The sequence below is a fragment of the Typopeltis vanoorti genome, chromosome 9 (genome assembly GCF_054136105.1).
Source record: "Typopeltis vanoorti isolate ZY-2024b chromosome 9, IOZ_Tvanoo_1.0, whole genome shotgun sequence".
NCBI classification, from domain to species: domain Eukaryota; kingdom Metazoa; phylum Arthropoda; class Arachnida; order Uropygi; family Thelyphonidae; genus Typopeltis; species Typopeltis vanoorti.
In genome coordinates, this window is record NC_143557.1 from 123,519,677 (window position 1) to 123,538,901 (window position 19,225).

Genomic DNA, 19,225 nt, shown 5'->3' on the forward strand with positions numbered 1-19,225 from the left:
TTGTCACGAGGAGACAGAAGTGGATAACATAGTTGAGTTACTGAGTGACCACGTTGTATATCTTCCTAGTGAGGTTACTGCTTTAATCTATGTGATAGACACTAATTTGAGAACAGAGGTGGATGAATTGGAGGTTCTTAGGATGTTGCAGAATCTCAATGTAAATATAGCTGTGGGATTAGATGGGATATCAGCTAGGGTTTTGCGAGAATGTGCAAGGGAACTGGCAATGCTTTTGACTAGGCTTTTTAATTTAAGTCTGAACTCTGGTAGAGTCTGTGTAGCTCAGTGGATGTGGCGTTTGCATACCACGGCGCTTGGCCGCACGAAGGAAGACTTTGTTTCGAGTCTAGTCGACGACTAGAGGAAATTTTTCTAAGCCTTTTTTCGACTGGTTCCCGAGTTAGTCGATCTCTGGCACGAGCAAGCGGGTTTTTCCTCCCGGAAACTCGGGTTTTTCGTCCCGTAAACTCAAGAAAATCGACCGTAGAACCCACATTATTTCAGACATTAAATATATTGTGTTAGGGACCACGAGATGGCGGCACATTTGAGCCGTCTCTCTTCACTGTGTACCGCTTAATTAGTGATAGCCTTGGGCCATCTATCTCTGATTGGTACCAGTGGAGATTGAACTGCCCACTCAGTCTCCAAAAGTTAGATAGGGCTAAATGGCCTAGCCTACTCCCGTATATGGGAATAAAATGGCGTTAGCTGATTTGATTTTGATTTGATTTGGTTTTTGACTCTGGTAGGGTTCCAAGGGAATAGAAAAAGGAAAAATAATTCCTTTGCATAAGGGATGTTCTAAGACTGCAGTAGCACATTATAGACCAATCAGTATCTCAGGCATGGTGGTAAAAGTACTAGAAAAATTGGAAAAAAGAGAATTCAAGAGTGGGTAGATAAGAATATGATATATGAGGGTCAACATGGCTTTGTGAAGGATCGGTCATGCCTTAGTAATTTACTAACTTTTTATAGAATAGCAGCTGAATTGGATAAAGGAAATGATGATGATTTTGCTGGATTTTGCAAAGGCATTTGACAGAATACCACATGGAACTCTGTTATGCAAATTAGAACAAATGGGAATGGATATGATACTGGTTAAGTGGATAAGAGAGTGGTTGCTGGACAAATATCAAAAACTGGTATATAAAGGGGCAGAATTGAGGCAAAGAGAGATGACTAGTAGTGTGCCGCAAGGGTCAGTGCTGGATGCTTTTTAATTTGTACATAAATGATATAGGAAATAGCCTGAAAGGAAAAATTAAATTGTTTGCTGATGATGCGAAATTAGGTAGAGGGATAGTTAGTCACTGCAGTGTGGAGAGCTTGCAGGATGATTTAAATAGGCTGTCAGTATGAGCAAAAGTTATTGGGTGTCAGTTTAATGCTGAGAAATGTAAGATTATGCATTTTGAGATAAATAGATTACAAGCCATGTATGACTTTAGTTGTTTTGGCTTACTTTTCTGTCCAGTACCATTTGATATATAATTAACAGCTCTTGATCTATCTCAAATCTATTATACTGGAAAGAAAATCATTTTAGAGTGAATGTATAGAGGCAGGAAACAAGGTGTGGCAGTATTCATATTCCTCACAGGGAAATAGTATGTGAATTTTGTTGCTCAGTGCAGTACCCCCCCCCCTCCCTCCAACTTCGCTTAATGGTAGCTTCAAATGGAAAACAAAAGCTTGTACTCCAGGGCTGCAAAATTCTGATTTATTTTTTTTGACCCTTCCATTTTTTCATCAGGTATGTGGATGTTTTCTTAGGATTAAGTGAGATACTGAAGGACATACCTTCTTTTGAAAGTACAGTTTTAAAATAATTATGCTGCAAACAGACTACTAATATATAGGATTGAATATATTAGTAACTTTTATGTTATAAGGCATCAAGTTAATTTAGACAATCTTGCTGTGATATTCTCTTCACTGGACTATGAAAGAGAGAAAGTAATGGAATGTGAAATAGAACTGCTCAGTTCATAGTTTGTAGAGCAGGTGGATGAAATTATCAAAATTCTTTACATGTAAGGCAGTGGATTCATTACTGTAGATCACATGCAGTAAAATAAATCTCCCTGAATTCACTTCTGTTCCCAAATGTCTGTCTGCAGTCTCCAAAGTTATGCCTATTTTTTCAATTAGAAATTTGAGTTAGCTTTGTCATTCACTGTCATTGTATTTTTCCTAATCACACACTTTCTTTTTTAATTTCATCATCATCATCAAATTCCTGCCATGTACCCTCAAGGGGTGTACAGGATATGACAGTACTACATGAAAAATTTACATCATTACTAACTTCCTATCTACAATTTTCCTCCAAATCAGTCTGTTGCTTGTCAAGACTCCAACATTATCAGATCTTATATTTCTATCGTCTAGGGCACTTTGTACCGTATCAATCCACCTATATCATGGTCTTCCTCTGGGTCGTTTTCCTGCCAACCTGGCAGAGAACACTTGTTTTGCTAATCTTTCCTCTCCCATTCTATTTAAGTGACCATACCACCTGAGATTAGCTCTGCTAATGCATTCCTGGATGCTGACAATGTCAAAGTCTTTCCTAATATCCTCGTTTATTATATGATATTGCCATTGATGCCTTCACACCTCTAATCTTTCTCAGGACTCTCATATCTGCGGTCTCTAGTCTTTGGTCAAGTGTTTTACTTCTGACCCAGCTCTCAGATCCATAAGTTAAAACTGGTTTGAACACTGTCTTGTATACAGCTAATTTAGTGTTCAGACTAATTTCTCTCTTATTCCATATGAATTTATTCAATTGACTTCCTACCATACCAGCTTTGCTGATTCTGTTGTCTATTTCTATATTTAATTTACCATCCTCAGTAAAAATCGTACCTAAGTAGCTGAAATGTTTTACTTGTTCCACAGGTTCTCCATTCACAACACAGTTGACATTTTCAATGATTCTGCCTATTTTCATTGTCTTTTTATTGCTGACCTTCATACCATATCTATTACAACAGCTATTCAATTTAGTCAAAGAATCTAGCAGACTTGTAGCGGATTTATTTAGAAGTATATAACATCATCCGCATAAAGCAAAGAGCTGACATTAACATCTCCAATTTTGATATCAGATTTAATACCACTTTCCTTCATAATCTGATCCATATAGATAATGAATAACAGAGGGGATAATATACATCCTTGTCTCACACCAGATTTAACATTAAACCATCTTCCTGTACTTCCTTCAATTCTAACTGCTGACTCACAACTCAAATAAAGACTAAGTATTGCTTGATATAATGTCCCATTGACACCATATAACTGCAGCGTTTTGAATACCTTCTCTCTTGGCACCTTGTCATATGCCTTTTCCAAATCGACAAAACTTAAATACAGATCTTTGTTATATTCCCATGCTTTCTCGACTATTTGTCGTAAAGTGAAGATCTGATCCTGACAGCCTCTGTTTGGCCTGAATCCAGCTTGTTCTTCACCAAGCTTTTTCTTCCACAATTCTTCTCAACCGTTTCTCAAGTATACTTGCATACGTCTTGCCAGAAACACTCGGAAGGGAAATACCTCTGTAATTCTCACATTCAGTTTTATTTCCCTTTTTATATGTGGGTACTATGAGAGCTCTACTCCAATCATCGGGAATTCGTCCCTCTGTCCAGGCTTTCTGAACTATGCAGTGCAGCCACTGTAAGACTTTTATACCACCATACTTCAGCATTTCTGGTCGAATATCATCTACTCCTGCTGCCTTTCCACATTTCAAGCCTTTGATGGCTTTTTCTACTTTAAGTATGGATATGTATTCCTGACTGCATGCCTGGTCAGTGTTTTTTATCACTGTGCTGTCATCACTGCTTGTTTCATTTAGCAGTTTTTCAAAGTAATTACTCCATACTTTAAGGATTTTTTTTTCTCCTGTTTTCATGTCACCTTTATCATCTCTAACTCCTTTTACAACATTCTTTCCTCCATTCCTAAGCTTCTTCAACAACCTCCAGAATATTTTGCCACCTTCTTGATATTTATTTTCTATATTCTTGCCAAAGTCCTCCCATGACTTTTGTTTAGCTAGTTTTACACACTGTTTAGCTTTCTTACATTTGTCTCTGTATTCTGTAAGAGTAAAAGCTGACTTATTTGCCAGGAACTTTTGATATGCTTTCTTCTTTTCCTTCACTGCCTCTTTAACTTCCTGTGTCCACCAGGGAGTTCTGATTTTTTTATCCTTGCACACAACCTCACAACATGCCTCTCTGGCAGAATCAATTAATGTTTTCTTCAGAGTTTGCCACTGAATCTCCAAGGTTTGATTCCTGTTCTCAAATTCTTTCATTTTCTTTTCAATAATCTTCCTGTATTTTAGTCTACAGTTCACATCTGAGAGCTGCTCAACTTTTATTCGCTTTAAAACTTTCTTACATGTTATTCTTTTCAATATGAAATTCAATTTTATCCTGCTCAAGACTAAATAGTGATCACTTCCAATTTCAAATCCTCTGTACACTCTGGTGTCCTGCACCAGGGAGAAAACATCACTATCAACAATAACATAGTCAATGAGACTTTTCTTATTCCTAGCCTCTTCTCTCCATGTGAATTTGTGCACATTTTTATGTTGGAACATGGTGTTAGTAATAACCAGTCCATGTCCTGAGCAGAAATCCAACAGATATTTGCCATTATTATTAGCTTTGTTCTTTTCTCCAGATTTTCCCAATATATTTTTGTATGTCTCACAATCATTTCCTACTCTGCTATTTAGATCCCCAACAAGGACCAACTTTTCCTTTTTCATTGTGTCAGTTGCTTTTTCTAAAGGGTCAAAAAATTCCTCCACTTCTACCTTAGTAGAACCTTCTGTGGGACCATAGGCACAAATAAGTCTCATTGTCCAGTTCCCCATTCTCATATTTGCCCACATTACTCTATTTGAGACTGACTGCCGTTCAAGAAGATTAGCATCGTATTCTGTGTTGAATACTATGGCTACTCCTTCTTTTCCTTGATTGTCATTGCCTGAATATAATATTTTGTATTTATTGCTCAGAAAGATCTCACCAGTTTTGGTCTTTTTTGTTTCAGTCACCCCTATTATGTCGATCTGGTTCTTATCTAATTCCTCAGCTAGATCCATTTCTTTGCCATTCAGGCTTCTTACGTTGATAAAATACCGATCTTTAACTCTGGTGATGTTGAGTTGAGGTTTGTTTTCACATTTGTTCCAGTAGCTGACTTTTCGCTGTTCGCCCTGGTTCCCTGGCGAAAACAACGGAGGCCTTGTTTAACCGGGCGACGCCCCAGCCAGCATGAAATTTTGTCATGTTGTACCATCATTTTTTTATTTTGGTTTAACCAATAAGAATACAATTTGGTCAGCTAAATCCCAAATTGCCTTTTTTAATTTCTTTTTGATTAATTTTTGTGGGGTAATTTTAATTTGTATTCAATCCTGTAATATTCAGAGGCCTTGCCAGCAGCTTATATAAAATTTCAATGTTTATAACCAATTATTTTTTTATTTGAGTCTTTGAAGTAGACATTAAATAATGTGTACAAACAGTAATTATGTATTTAACGTGTGTGTGTGTGTGAGAGAGAGAAAGAAAGAATTACTGCATCCAAACTGCTAAAAGTTTTCTTTATATGAGGTAAGCACATCTCTCATGGCATGATGGTTACAAATGTGAGTAGCAGATGTTTTGTTTTCCAAACCTGTATTAATAAAAAATAATCATCTGCATCTGCAAAAAGGAATTCGTTATAATATATAACTTGCAGTGAAGTTTCATTTCCAAAATTGTCTTTTTTTTTTATAAGACAAGAGAAATAGGAAAAACATCAAGATATGTTGGATAGAACCCCAAAGACCTCTTAAGCTGCATCATTTGTGCACATGTTTATTTTTGTATTGTATATTATCACAGAGGCTCCAGCATAGAATATCTTCTGTATGTTCTTTAGCTAAAAAATCATGTTAAACGAATAAATTCTTGCCAAGTTTAATTTAATAGCTAAAAATGTCTTGACCACTTTTTTCACTGGTTATTTATTGAGTAATCTTCTAAACAGTATCACTATCAAATTTGATGTGATTCTTTCTGTTGGTTCGACATAAAGATTTGGATGGATTTCAATCTGCATGTATTCTTTTATGGGGATTCTTCCTGGAGGATAGTCTTGTTCTCTAAAGTGTTGTATGGTTTATTATTATTAAGAGAGACCTCCAGGGAGTTGGAGACTCATCGAAGGAGGCCACATACTACACACATACACCAACTATCATACTTATTCTTGAATTCATTCACACTGCTTGCACTCACAACATCCAATGGCAATCCATTCCAATCAATCACCACCCTCTGAGAGAAAAATCTATCCCTCGCCCCTTCTTAGCAGCCTTTATTCTTAGCTTCTTGCCCTCCATAAATTGAAAAATTCCATCAATTGAAATTCTGTATGACCCTTTCAGAAGTTTGCAAGTCTCAATCATATCACCCCTCTTTTGCCTGTTTACTAGTGTCTGCAGTCTACAAATTCTCAATCTGTCTTTATAATCAGTATTCCACGATCCTGATGTAATTTTTAACACTCAAAATTTGTACTCTCTACAACAGGGGTTCCCAACCCTCTGCCCGCAGTCACCATGGCACCCGTCGACCAATTTGTGTGTGCCCGCTGCTGTTCAACTGTGTACCGTATAGTTTGAAATATAATCACGCAACAATTCATAGCATGCGTAAATGACACATGACGAGTATTAAACGCATACAATGTAAAGTAGACGCGCCTTTGAAGTTGTTCATTCCAGCTTAAGAACTGGAATATCATATTCTCCTAATTATGAAGCACTGGCCAATGAAATGCAATGCCAAAGATCACACTAACTTACATATATATATTTAAATTTTTATATAATGTAAACTTTTAAGTAATAAAACATTTGATTATAATGTAAACTTTGTATGTATTCATTTAACAAAAGAATTCAAAAAATTTCCTTGAAAAAATATTGCCCATTGCCCTATCGTTATTTTAGAATGTGCTCTAGGAAACAAAAAAGGTTGGGAACCCCTGCTCTACAATATATCAAAATCCTAACAGAAACCAGGAGACCAGACCTGCACATAATAGTCCAAGTGAGGTCTTATCAAGGCCTTGTAAAGAGGCAAAATGACATCCTTATTTTTACATCATGTGAACATTCATTTCAGCATTGCAGCTATCTTTTAGAGTTGTATTTGCAGTCTTTGCCACGTGGCCACAGAACTTCAACTTCCTATCTACCAACACTCCAAGATCCCTAGCCTCATCAGTTTCATCTAGCATAATCCCACCAATATAATACTACATTGGATATCTGATCATGCTGAAGTGAATGACTTTACATTTACTGACATTGAACAGACACCCATTTTCCCATGCCCACAGTTCCAGCCTATTCAAATCATTCTGTATGTACTGCATATCACTAGGATTTCTGATTACCCTACCTATCTTTGCATCATCAGCAAATAGCTATATATCGCTTGTGAAATCCTTCTCAATATCAGACCAAGGACTGATCCTTGTGGTACACCACTAATCTTAAATCTTGCAGACTCATATCCCCCATATACCACTTCTTGATATCCGTCAGTCAGCCATCCTCTTATTCATACTAATATTGTATAATCCAAACCCATTTTATCCAATTTATGCAACAATATAACATGCTGTATTCTATCAGAAGCCTTAGCAAAATCCAAAAGTATCATGGTGTATCCATTCCCCTTGTCTAGTTCAATTGAAACATTGTTATAGAATGTGAGCAAATTGCTAAAACATGATCTTCACTTAGCAAACCCATGTTGTTCATTGCAAAGCAGATATTCACTGTCAACCCATTTCTGAATGCGAACCCTAACCAGTTTTTCCAAAATATTCACCACCACTCCTGAGATACTAATCGGTTGATGGTTAGATACGTCGGTCTTTGCACCACCCTTGTGCAGTGGAATTACCATACATTCCTGCAGAATCCTCCCTGTTGTGAGACTCATATTAAACAGCCTGATTAAAGGAATAGCCAGTTCAGCTGAACCCTCTTTTAGCACACGTGTGGATATCCCATCAGTCCTTTTAGCTGAATTCTTATTCAATTTGTGCAACAGCCTCTTCATCCAGTGAAGAAGTAGCAGTAAGCTCAATGTTGTGTACACCAGGTTCATAGCTTTTAACAAAATGGGCACTTATTAGCTGAACAACCTTTTGTGCATCTGTAACCCTCATGCCATCTGGATTTAGAAGAGTTATTCTTTCATATTCATTCTTTTTATTTGCAGCATATCGATAGAATTCTTGCAGGTTTTCCTTAGCACACAGAGCCAGTTTCTTTTCATATTCATACTTTGCTTTCCGTACAACAGTTGTGACTATTCTAGCCCACTGCTTATAACGTTCATAACGGACGTCATCCTTATGCACATGGTATTCCTTCCTCATCGTCCTTTTCTTACAAATCTCTTGCTTAACAAGATTACACATCCATTTGGCTCCTACCCTATTTATTCGAACTCTCGGGCTCATTCTGATATCATCATTTAAGTATTGTTTAAATGCTTCCCATGCACTGTCGATATTCTTTCCATCCAGCAACCGATCCCATTCTACTGAATTCAGTATACTACTCAGTTGGTATTACCTGCTTTATAGCAGCATGTAACCTTTTCTGAATGGAACATTCATAAACTTAGGTCACTTTCCAAGTGAGTACAGCATGATATCACTGTCACCAACTGGAGGCAGTATAGTTAAGTCTTTAGCTGAAAGACATAATGACACTTTGGATTTGTGTTCATCTGGTTCGGACCCATCACATGTGTGCAAAGATCTCTGCATGGTATAAAGCATTAGTGAAGAATAGAGATCTGCAAGTTGTCCAACTGGGTTAGGTAGACTGCAGACAAGACTATACAAAAGAACAAACAGGTAGATTATTATGTCTGTACATGAATGCTAAAAGTATCAGAAACAAACATTGTCTCTGACACTATAATGAAATCTAACAGTCTTTGACGTAGAGTTCCTTCTGTCACATGCTGCTTGAGGAAGTTGTCCTGCAACCGCTCAGTAAATGCATTTTCATTCTTCTCATGAGATTCTACTGCTACCTTCTCAATATTTGGTTAATTAAAATCTCATGATTACTCTTTTTGCACTCATCTTTTCTATTTGGTGATGCATTTCTTCATCACTAGCAACTGATCCATCAGGTCTGTAACAAAACCCTATTATGTAATTGATCTTGTTGGATTCCACCTCACACCAGATGGCTTGAAACTCAGTGCCACATGAAATATTGTTAGTAGTAGTACTATAATCATAGGTCTGAACTCTAACTGGATTCAAGTCATCTGATATCATTAACAGCAGCCCCCCCCCCCCCTCCTATCCTTCCTAGAATACTGTATCCTTGACTCTCAATACCAGTTAGTAGATCTGATTCTGATAGCCAGGCCTCACTAATACCCACAATCTGAGGTTACAACATAATTGACTAAGGCAACAAACTCTACTACCTGTTTGTTTCTGATACTTTTAGCATTCATGTACAGACATAATAATCTACCTGTTTGTTCTTTTGTATAGTCTTGTCTGTAGTCTACCTGACCCAGTTGAACAACTTGCAGATCTCTATTCTTCTCTAATACCTTATACCATGCAGAGATCTTTGCACACATGTGATGGGTCCGAACCAGATGAACACAAAGCCAAAATCGTTCTCTCTTCATGAACATTTCCATGGCAGAGTGCATTCCCATCATTAACACAGTTATATAAGGACTTTTTTAAGTTTATAAGTTTGTTTGTTTTTTTGTTTAACATTTCAATGGTATATCATTTCAGTCACAAAATTGGAACAAATGAAAAATCCACCTTTAATATAATTTTTGTTTAGTGAAATAAAACCTGCATAAAATGAAATGCTAGAAAAGGATAAAAATCTAATTTTAATGCTGCCAATATGGTATACTAAATAATGTTTAGTATACCAAAATATTCATGTTTGCTGGTTTTTATGATTGGCACAGTATATTATCAACAGTTAAAATATTTCTGTGTGTTGAGGCTTAAGTGCTGGGAGGACATCATGTTGGAGGTTTAATGGAATATTTTCAGTGCTAGAAAAGGATAAAAATCTAATTTTAATGCTGCCAATATTTTGTCTCGGTCAATGAGACATCTTCAGGAATTACAAATAACTCTTGTAACAAACATACTCAAATACAACACAATACTAAGTGAAAGATGTGGGTGGTGTGTCCTCTCATCTAGATATGACTTTAGTCACTCACGTGTTTCACTTAGTATTGTGTTGTATTTGAGTATGTGTGTTACAAGAGTTATTTGTAATCTCTGAAGATATCTCATTGACTTAGACGAAATATTGGCAGCATTAAAATTAGTTTTTAATCCTTTGTTAGCATTGTAAATATTCCATTAGACCTCCAACAAGATTAAAATATTTCTCTAGAAATGCTTTTTTCCAGTTGAATAATTAAAACATTTACTTTCATGGAAAGAAGTTAGCTTGTACCATTTCAATGACCTTGGCATGCATGAGCTACAGATAAATTCCATTCTAACCTATTCTTCCTGGGGTGCTTAAAGGTCAAAGCTTTATAACTGAGAGGAGACCTCCACATAGCCTTTAAAGGAATGCAGAGAACTGACCAGGGCTTCTAACCTAATGTACAATCCTCACCTTCTCGTGGTGTACCTTGTTAGGTATCTACTTGGATACTGAGGATGGGCTGGCAATTTGAGATTTAGCTGACCAAATTGTACTCTTATTGGCTTAAACCACAATATAAAACGATGGTACAACATGACAGAATTGCATATCAGCTGGGGCATCGCCTGGTGAAACAAGGTCTCCGTTGTTTTCACTAAGGTGAACAGAGTAAAATCAGCTACTATAACAAATCCTAAAACACACTCCAACTCAATATCACTAGACTTCAAGATCAGTACTATCAACATAAGAAGCCTGAATTGCAAAGAAATGGAGTTGGCTGAGGAATCGGATAAGTACCAGATCGACATAATAGGGGTAACTGAAGCAAAAAAGACAAAAAAAAACTGGTGAGATCTTTCTGAGTAATAAATACAAAATGTTATATTCAGGTAGTGACAATCAAGGAAAAAAAATAGCAATTTCAAGTAGAGTGATGTGGGCAAATATCACAATGGGGAACTGGAAATGAGTCTTATTTTTGGCTATGATCGCATAGAAGGTTCTACTGAGGAAGAAGTGGAAGAATTTTTTTGAGGCTTTAGAAGAAGCAACTGACACAATGAAAAATGAAAAGTTGGTCTTTGTTGGGGATCTAAATAGCAGAGTAGGAAATGATTGTCAGACATACAAAAATATTTTGGGAAATTTGGAGAAAAGAGCAAAGCTAATAATAATGGTAAATATCTGTATTTCTGCTTAGTACATGGACTGGTTATTACTAATACAATGTTTCAACATAAAAATGTGCACAAATTCACATGGAGAGAAGAGGCAAGGAAAAGTATTTTATTGTTGATAGTGATGCTTTCTCCCTAGTGCAGGACACTAGAGTGTACAGAGGATTTGAAATTGGAAGTGATCATCATTTAGTCTTGAGCAGGATAAAATTGAATTTCATATTGAAAAGAAAAGAAGAACATGTAAGAAAGTTTTAAAGTGAATAAAAGTTGAGCAGCTCTCAGATGTGAACTGTAGACTAAAATACACAAACATTATTGAAGAAAAAATGAAACGTTTGCGAACAGGAGCCAAACCTTGGAGATTCAGTTGCAAGCCTTGAAGAAAACATTGAATGATTCAGCCAGAGAGGCATGTGGTGAGGTTGTTTGCAATCAGGAATACATATCCATACTTGAAGTAGAAAAAGCCATCAAAAACCTGAAATGTGGAAAGACAGCTGGAATAGATGATATTCAACAAGAAATGCTGACGTATGGAGGTATAAAAGTCTTACAGTGGCTGCACTGCATAGTTCAGAAGGCATGGACAGAGGGACGGATTCCAGATGATTAGAGTAGAGCCTCATTTCCCATATATAAAAAGGGAAATAAAACTGAATGTGACAATTACACAGGTATTTCTCTACTGAATGTTTCTGGTCAGGTTTATGCAAGTATACTTGAAAAATGGTTGAGAAGAATTGTGGAAGGAATCTCGGGGAAGAACAAGCTGGATCATGCCAAATAGACTGTCAGGATCAGATTTTCACTTTACGACAAAAAGTTGAGAAATTATGGAAATACAACAAAATCTGTGTTTAAGTTTTGGAGATCTGGAAAAGGCATATGACAAGGTGGCAAGAGAGAGAAGCTATTCGAAATACTGTAGTTGTATGATGTCAGTGGGGCATTATATCAAGCAATATTTAATCTTTATTTGAGTTGTAAGTCAGCAATTAAAATTGAAGGGAGACAGGAAGTACAGGAGGATGGTTTAATGTTAAATCTGTGCATCCTTGTCTGACACCAGACAAGGATGTACATTATCCTCTCTGTTATTCATTATCTATATGGGTCGTATTATGAAAGAAAGTGGTATTAAACCTGATATCAAAATTGGAGATGTTAATGTCAGCTTTCTTTATGTGGATGATATTATTCTTCTAAATAAATCCACTACAAGTCTGTGATAATCCCTGACTAAATTGAATAACTGTTGTTATAGATATGGTATGAAGGTCAGCAATAACAAGATTATTATTATAATTTGACACCTCCAGGGAGTCCCATGACTTATCTCATCATTCTCATCCTTATCATCCACAAACCGCCTCGTCTACACCAACGCCATCTACTGTCCACCATCACCACTATTATTTTCACAGACAGCCGCAAACATCCATGCCCATGGCAGGTTTCAAACAGCAGATGCTAACCACTCGGCCAACCAGGCCGGCAGATAAAGACAATGAAAATAGGCAGAAGCATTGAAAATATCAACTGCATTATGAATGGAGAACCTATAGAACAGGTAAAACATTTCAGCCTCCTGGGCACACTTTTTAGTGAAGATGGTAAATTAAATATGGATATAAACAACAGAATCAACAAAGCTGGTATGGTAGGAAGTCAACTGAATAAATTTATATGGAACAAGAGAGAAATTAGTCAAAACACTAAAGTAGCTCTGTACAAGACAGTGGTCAAACCAATTTTAACTTATGGATCTGAGAGCTGGTTTAGGAGTAAAACACTTGACTAAAGACTACAGATATGAGAGTCCTGAGAAAGATTTGGGACCCGAACAGATGGCATCAATGGCAATATATTGAGAACGAGGATGTTAAGAAAGAACTTGACATTTGTTAGCATCCAGGAATGTGTTAGCAGAACTAATCTCAGGTGGTATGATCATACTTAAACAGAATGGGAAAGGCAAGATTAGCAAAACATGTATTCTTTCCGAGTTGGCAGGTAAAAGACCAGAGGAAGACCAAAATATAGCTGGATTGATACAGTAAAAAGTGCCTTAGAAGAGAGAAATATAAGGTCTGATAAGTTGGAGTCTTGACAGGTAACAGATTGGTTTGGAGGAAAATTGTAGATAGGATGTTAGTAATGATGTAAGTTTTTCATGTAGCACTATCATATCCTGTACGCCCCTTGAAGGTACATGTTAGGAATTTGATTGCGGTGATGATGACGACCTTTTCTTCCTTTGGTCTTGGATGTAGAGAGAAATCAATGAAAACTGAAGGAATATAGTTGAAGGAAATGCCCTTGAAGGACGCACAACACTGGATATAATGGGAGATTATAGCACTTGAGTATGTATATAAAATTATCATCCATTCATTTCGTCTTCATAATGCTAAATGCAAAATTTGCCACTCATTTCAATTTGTATAGGAATATATATTCATTTTACAATTAAACTGAAGTGAATTAAACGGGGGGAGGGGAGAGAATGGTTATCTGCCACTGTCTGCTGAGAATGCATGAATGAAAAGCATGATGAATAGTAAGTCATTTGTTTTAAAATTGTATTTTTGTATGACATATGAAATAGGACTTAACTAATGTACAATTTTTGTATTGATGGATAGCAATATACTTGTATGTCTTTGGTACACCTTTATTTTGTTACATTATTATTTTCTAAATTAATCTTAACATCAGCAGGTTCCAAAGAGGATACAAGAAGACTTGCTGAGAACGTGAGTTTACTTTTCTTTAATATCTGCTTTCATTTTTTTATATGTTGTTTAGCAGATTACATTTGGTGAAATAAAATCAAATGAATAGACAGTCCTGTACACCCCCTTGAGGGTACATGGCAGGAATTTGATGATGAATAGAAAGTGAAAATAGAAAAAAAGCAAATGAATCTGAGCATTTTTTAGAAAAGAGAATAACTTTTATAAACCAAGAAAGAACTTTCATTTCACAAACCAAACTTATTGTAGATCTGAAGTAAGAGAAACTAAAATTGCAAGTGGTTGTTAAGTCTGATTTGTCGAGCAAATTCTTTTCTGAAATATGTTAATACATTTCAATTTTTTTATCTGCCACGAGATCGGAAGTTAACCATGTTTCAGTAATACTATTGTTATGTGTGTAAGACAAATTTATCAAGGTCACAAACTTGTATTTGTGGCCTGGATAGATTTATATACAAATGCATTGGAATGTGGATTTGCAAATATTTTTCTCACCATTCAACTTCCTCTCTCCGCTGTCATCTCCATCTGGCTTCTTCAACCATCTATGTCTGCCTCTTTACCATTCACCCTAATGGCTGTCATATTCTTTATTCAGTTTAACATCACTGGCATAGCATCATCGCTCACAGAAATAGCCAATCTCCTGGCTTCACACTTTGCTTCCAATGTATGCATACCCCCCCATACCCCCAACCATTCCAGATACCCAATACTCAATGTTTTGTCTATCCTTTTGCCAAAAAGAGATCAGAAGAATATTGTTCAAATTAGACTAAAAAAGTTTTTCGTCTTGATGGCATTTTTTCAATTATCCTGAAGGTTTGTGCACCAGAACTGATTCCTGTTGTATATTGCCTATGTATACTCTCCACCATCATCAAGTATTGTCCTATCTCACCTACCTCAGTCCTTTCTAAAGTAATGGAGAGAACTATTAATAGTCAATTAAACCGCCAATTAATAAGAGATCTATTTGCACATTATCCATCTCTGGATAAATGCCATAGAGAAGTTTGGATCTCAAATGGTTGCACTTGATATCTCCAAAGCTTTTGACTGAGTCTGGCACAAATGCTTAAGTGAACTCCCACCATTTGGTCTGTCCCATAACTTCTGCAATTGGATTGCCAGCTTTCTGACTGGATTCCCTCTACATGTGATGGTGGATGGTTCCTTATCCTCTCACTTTCAAGCAATGCTGGGGTTCCACAAGGTTCTATTACCAATCCTCTTCCTTCCTTCCATATACTTTGTTTGACAAACCTTACTCTATATAAATCACATCAAGTTCCACTGCCCTGAATTCTGATCTCTAAGTCATCCTCCAGTTGGGTTCAGATAACCTCATTAATTTCAATGCTAGTAAAACCTAGTTTTCTACCTTATTTCCCACAAAAAAGAATAGAAAGTGAAACCATTTTTTTCCCTGTATTATCCAGCAATCAAATATCTAAACAAGATGAGATTTCTCTTCTTGGAGTCATCCTGACATCAAGCCTCTCTTGACATAAACACGTCTATTGCTTCCTCAACTTTCAAAAAACTAGGATTTCTCTCATGGTATTACTTCACCTCTGAACAGCTGCTAATTTTATGCAAATCGCAAATCTGCCCGACTGTTGACATTTGGGGTGGACTCTTTCCCTCCCTAAGATTTTCCTTGAAATGCTTGACTCATTTCAGAGCAGGGCAATTAGATTGATTAATAACCCATCTCTTACCAACTCACTCCACCCACTTTCACAAGGGCATTTGGTTTCTGCTGTGTGCATATTTTATAAACATTTCCATGGCAAATGTTCATATGAAATAGCATCGATAAATAATTCCTTCATTCTGTACTAAATCTGTTGGAGTGGTAAGACTTATACGTTGGTTAGACATAACTGGTAATTAATTTACGGAATTAACAACGCATATAAAGTAAATTAATTAAAGATAACTTTAATGAATCACTTCTATATTTCGACAATGTCACATTGTCATGATGACAATGTGACATTGTCGAAATATAGAAGTGATTCATTAAAGTTATCTTTAATTAATTTACTTTATATGCGTTGTTAATTCCGTAAATTAATTACCAGTTAAATCTGTTGGAACATGTGCAACAACCAACATCCTTTCGCAGTACAACTCAAAATTTACAGAACAAATTTCTTTTCATTCTTCTTCATCCCTGCTACCTGCTGTACTGAACAGTCTCCTCCTTTACGTGTTTCCCAAGGAATACAATATACAGACATTTGAATCAAATGTAAACAAGTTTCTCCTTTCCCAACCCATACACAGTACTATATATAGGTAGATCAACCAACCACTTTTGTTTGGGTTCAACATAAAAATAAATAAACTGCATCAAAATATGCGAAGAGCACTATCAACAAATGCTGACCTCTCCAGATGTGCATTTCCATAACCTATTCAAACAGTTTCTGGATGGGAAGAATATTGATAGTGCATGGGAAGCATTTAAAAATACTCAAATGATGCATTATCAGAATGTGTCCTGAGAGTTCAAAGAAGAATAGGATAGGAGTCAAATGGATGTGTAATCTTATTAAGCAAGAGATTCATAAGGAACGGATGATGTGGAACGAATACCATGTGCATATGGATGATGTCTGTTATGAAAATTATAAGCACAAGCCAGAAGAGTCGCAACTGTTATTATGGCAAGCTAAGTCTGAGTATGAAAAGAAACTGGCTCTGCAAGCCAAACTCAACCTCAAAGAATTCTATCGATATGCTGCAAGTAAAAGAAAGAATGGATATGAAAAAATAACTGTACTGAATGCAAATTGTATGAGGCTAACAAATGCAGAAGAGGATGTTCAATTAATGACTGCCCATTTTGCTAAAAGCTGTCAACCTGATGTATGCAACGTTGAGCTCACTCCTATCACTTCACTGAATGAAGAAACTTTGGTGTATGAAAGGAGTTATTAGATCTGTTGCACAAACCAAATAAGAATTCAGCAATAGAGACTGATAGGATATCAGTATGAGTGCTGAAAGAGTGTTCAGCTGAACTGACTATTTCTTTAACCAGGCTATATAATTTGAGTCTTGGAACTGGGAAGATTCTAGAAGTGGAAAGAATGTATGATAATTCCATTGCACAAGGATGGTGCATAGACTGAAGTATCTAACTATCGACCAATTAGTATCTTAGGAGTGGTGGTTGTGGTGAAGGTTTTTAAAAAATTAGGGCTCGCATTCAGAAATGGATTGACAGAGAATCTCTACTTTGCAGTGAACAGCATGGATGGATTTACTAAGGGAAGGTCGTGTTTTAGCAATTTGCTCACGTTCTATAATGTTCTCATTGAGTTAGCAATGGGAATGGATACACCATGGTACTTTTGGATTTGGCTAAGACAGAATGTAGCTTTGCAGACTTGCATAAAATGGAGAATATGGGATTGGATTATAAAATATTAGTGTGGATAAGAGGATGGCTGATAACCAGACATCAAAAAGTGGTATATGAGGGATGTGAGTCTGTAAGATTTAAGCCAACCAGTGGTGTACCACATGGATCAGTACTTGATCCACTGTCATTCAGTCTGTACATTAATAACATTGGGAAGAATTTGACAGGCAACATACAGCTATTTGCTGATGATGCAAAGATAGGAAGAGTAATCAGGAATGTGGCTGATATGCAGTACTTGCTGAATGATTTGCATAGGCTGGAATTGTGGCATGGGAAAATGAGTGTCAGTTCAATGTCGATTATATGTCCAATGTCGATTATATGTCCAATGTCATATTATATTGGTGAGATTATACTATTAGAAACTGATCAGGCTAGGGATCTTGAAGTGCTAATAGATAGGAAGTTGAAGTTCAGGAACCATGTAGCAAAGATTACAAATACAACTGAAAAGATGTTTGCAATGATGAAATTAACTTTGATATGTACAGATATGGATGCCATTTTGTCTCTTTACCCTTGATACGACCTCACTTCAACCATTGTGCACATGTCTGGTCGCCTGGTTTCTGTTGCAATTCTGATACAGTGGAGAGAGTGTTAAACTATCACTAGAGAGTAACAAGATATCAGAATTGTAGAATACTGATTATTTGTAGACTGTAGACTAGTGTCTACAGTCTACAAATTCTCGATCTACAGATTGAGAATTTGTAGACTGTAGACACTAGCTAACAGAAGAAAGAGGGATGATATGATTGACACTTACAAACTTCTGAAAGGGTCATACAGGATTTAATGGAATTTTTCAATTTAGGGAGGGTGGGGGAAAGGACAAGAGGGCACCGTGGAAGCTGAGAATGAATGCTGCTAAGAAGGGGGAGAAATCTAGATTTCTCTCATTGAGTGGTTTATGATTGGAATGGATTGCCATTGGCTGTTGTGTGTGCAAGCAGTGTGACTGAATTCAAGACGAAAATATGAAAGCTGGTGTGTGTAGTATGTGGCCTCCCTCAATGAGTTCATGACTTCCTGGGAGTCTCTTTTTATAATAATAATGATGTGTGGAATATTCAGAGAACCTCTGCTTTCTAAAAGACATCTATAGAGGGTACCTCCACGTAGATAGACCTCCAGTGTTATATACATGTGTTTCATTTAGTACTGTGTTGCCTTTGTGTGTTACAAATGTAACACAGAAAGGCAACACAATACTTGGAAGTTGGTTTGAGTTAAAGTTGGCTATCTTAGATAAGAGTGCACGCTATCCCAATGATATTCATTATACGTTTGATCCCATTATGAATGATAATGGGATAAACTCTGTTGGAATTAGTGATATTAAACCCTGCATCTGTACTTTCTTCTGATGATTGATTTCATAAATCTAGTACAAATCTTCAGAATTAAATTGAATAATGAACAAATGTATGAAAATCAATGATAAAGTAGGAGGACTCTGAAACTAGCAGGAACATTAATACTCCTTCTTTCCAGCCAATAAATTAGGGATTGAAATTCTTATGCTGGCATTAATGCTTTGTGAATGTCTTTT

At 36.5% G+C, this 19,225-nt stretch overlaps 1 protein-coding gene across 1 annotated transcript in view; it reads left to right on the forward strand.

The window, feature by feature from the left end:
- Window positions 1-19,225, forward strand: part of LOC150103497 (uncharacterized) — a 159,380-nt gene that overhangs the window by 119,627 nt on the left and 20,528 nt on the right. The window contains exon 6 of the mRNA XM_090398488.1: window positions 14,191-14,225. Coding sequence (XP_090254614.1) covers window positions 14,191-14,225 — 35 coding nt within the window. The remainder of the gene's footprint in view (window positions 1-14,190; window positions 14,226-19,225) is intronic.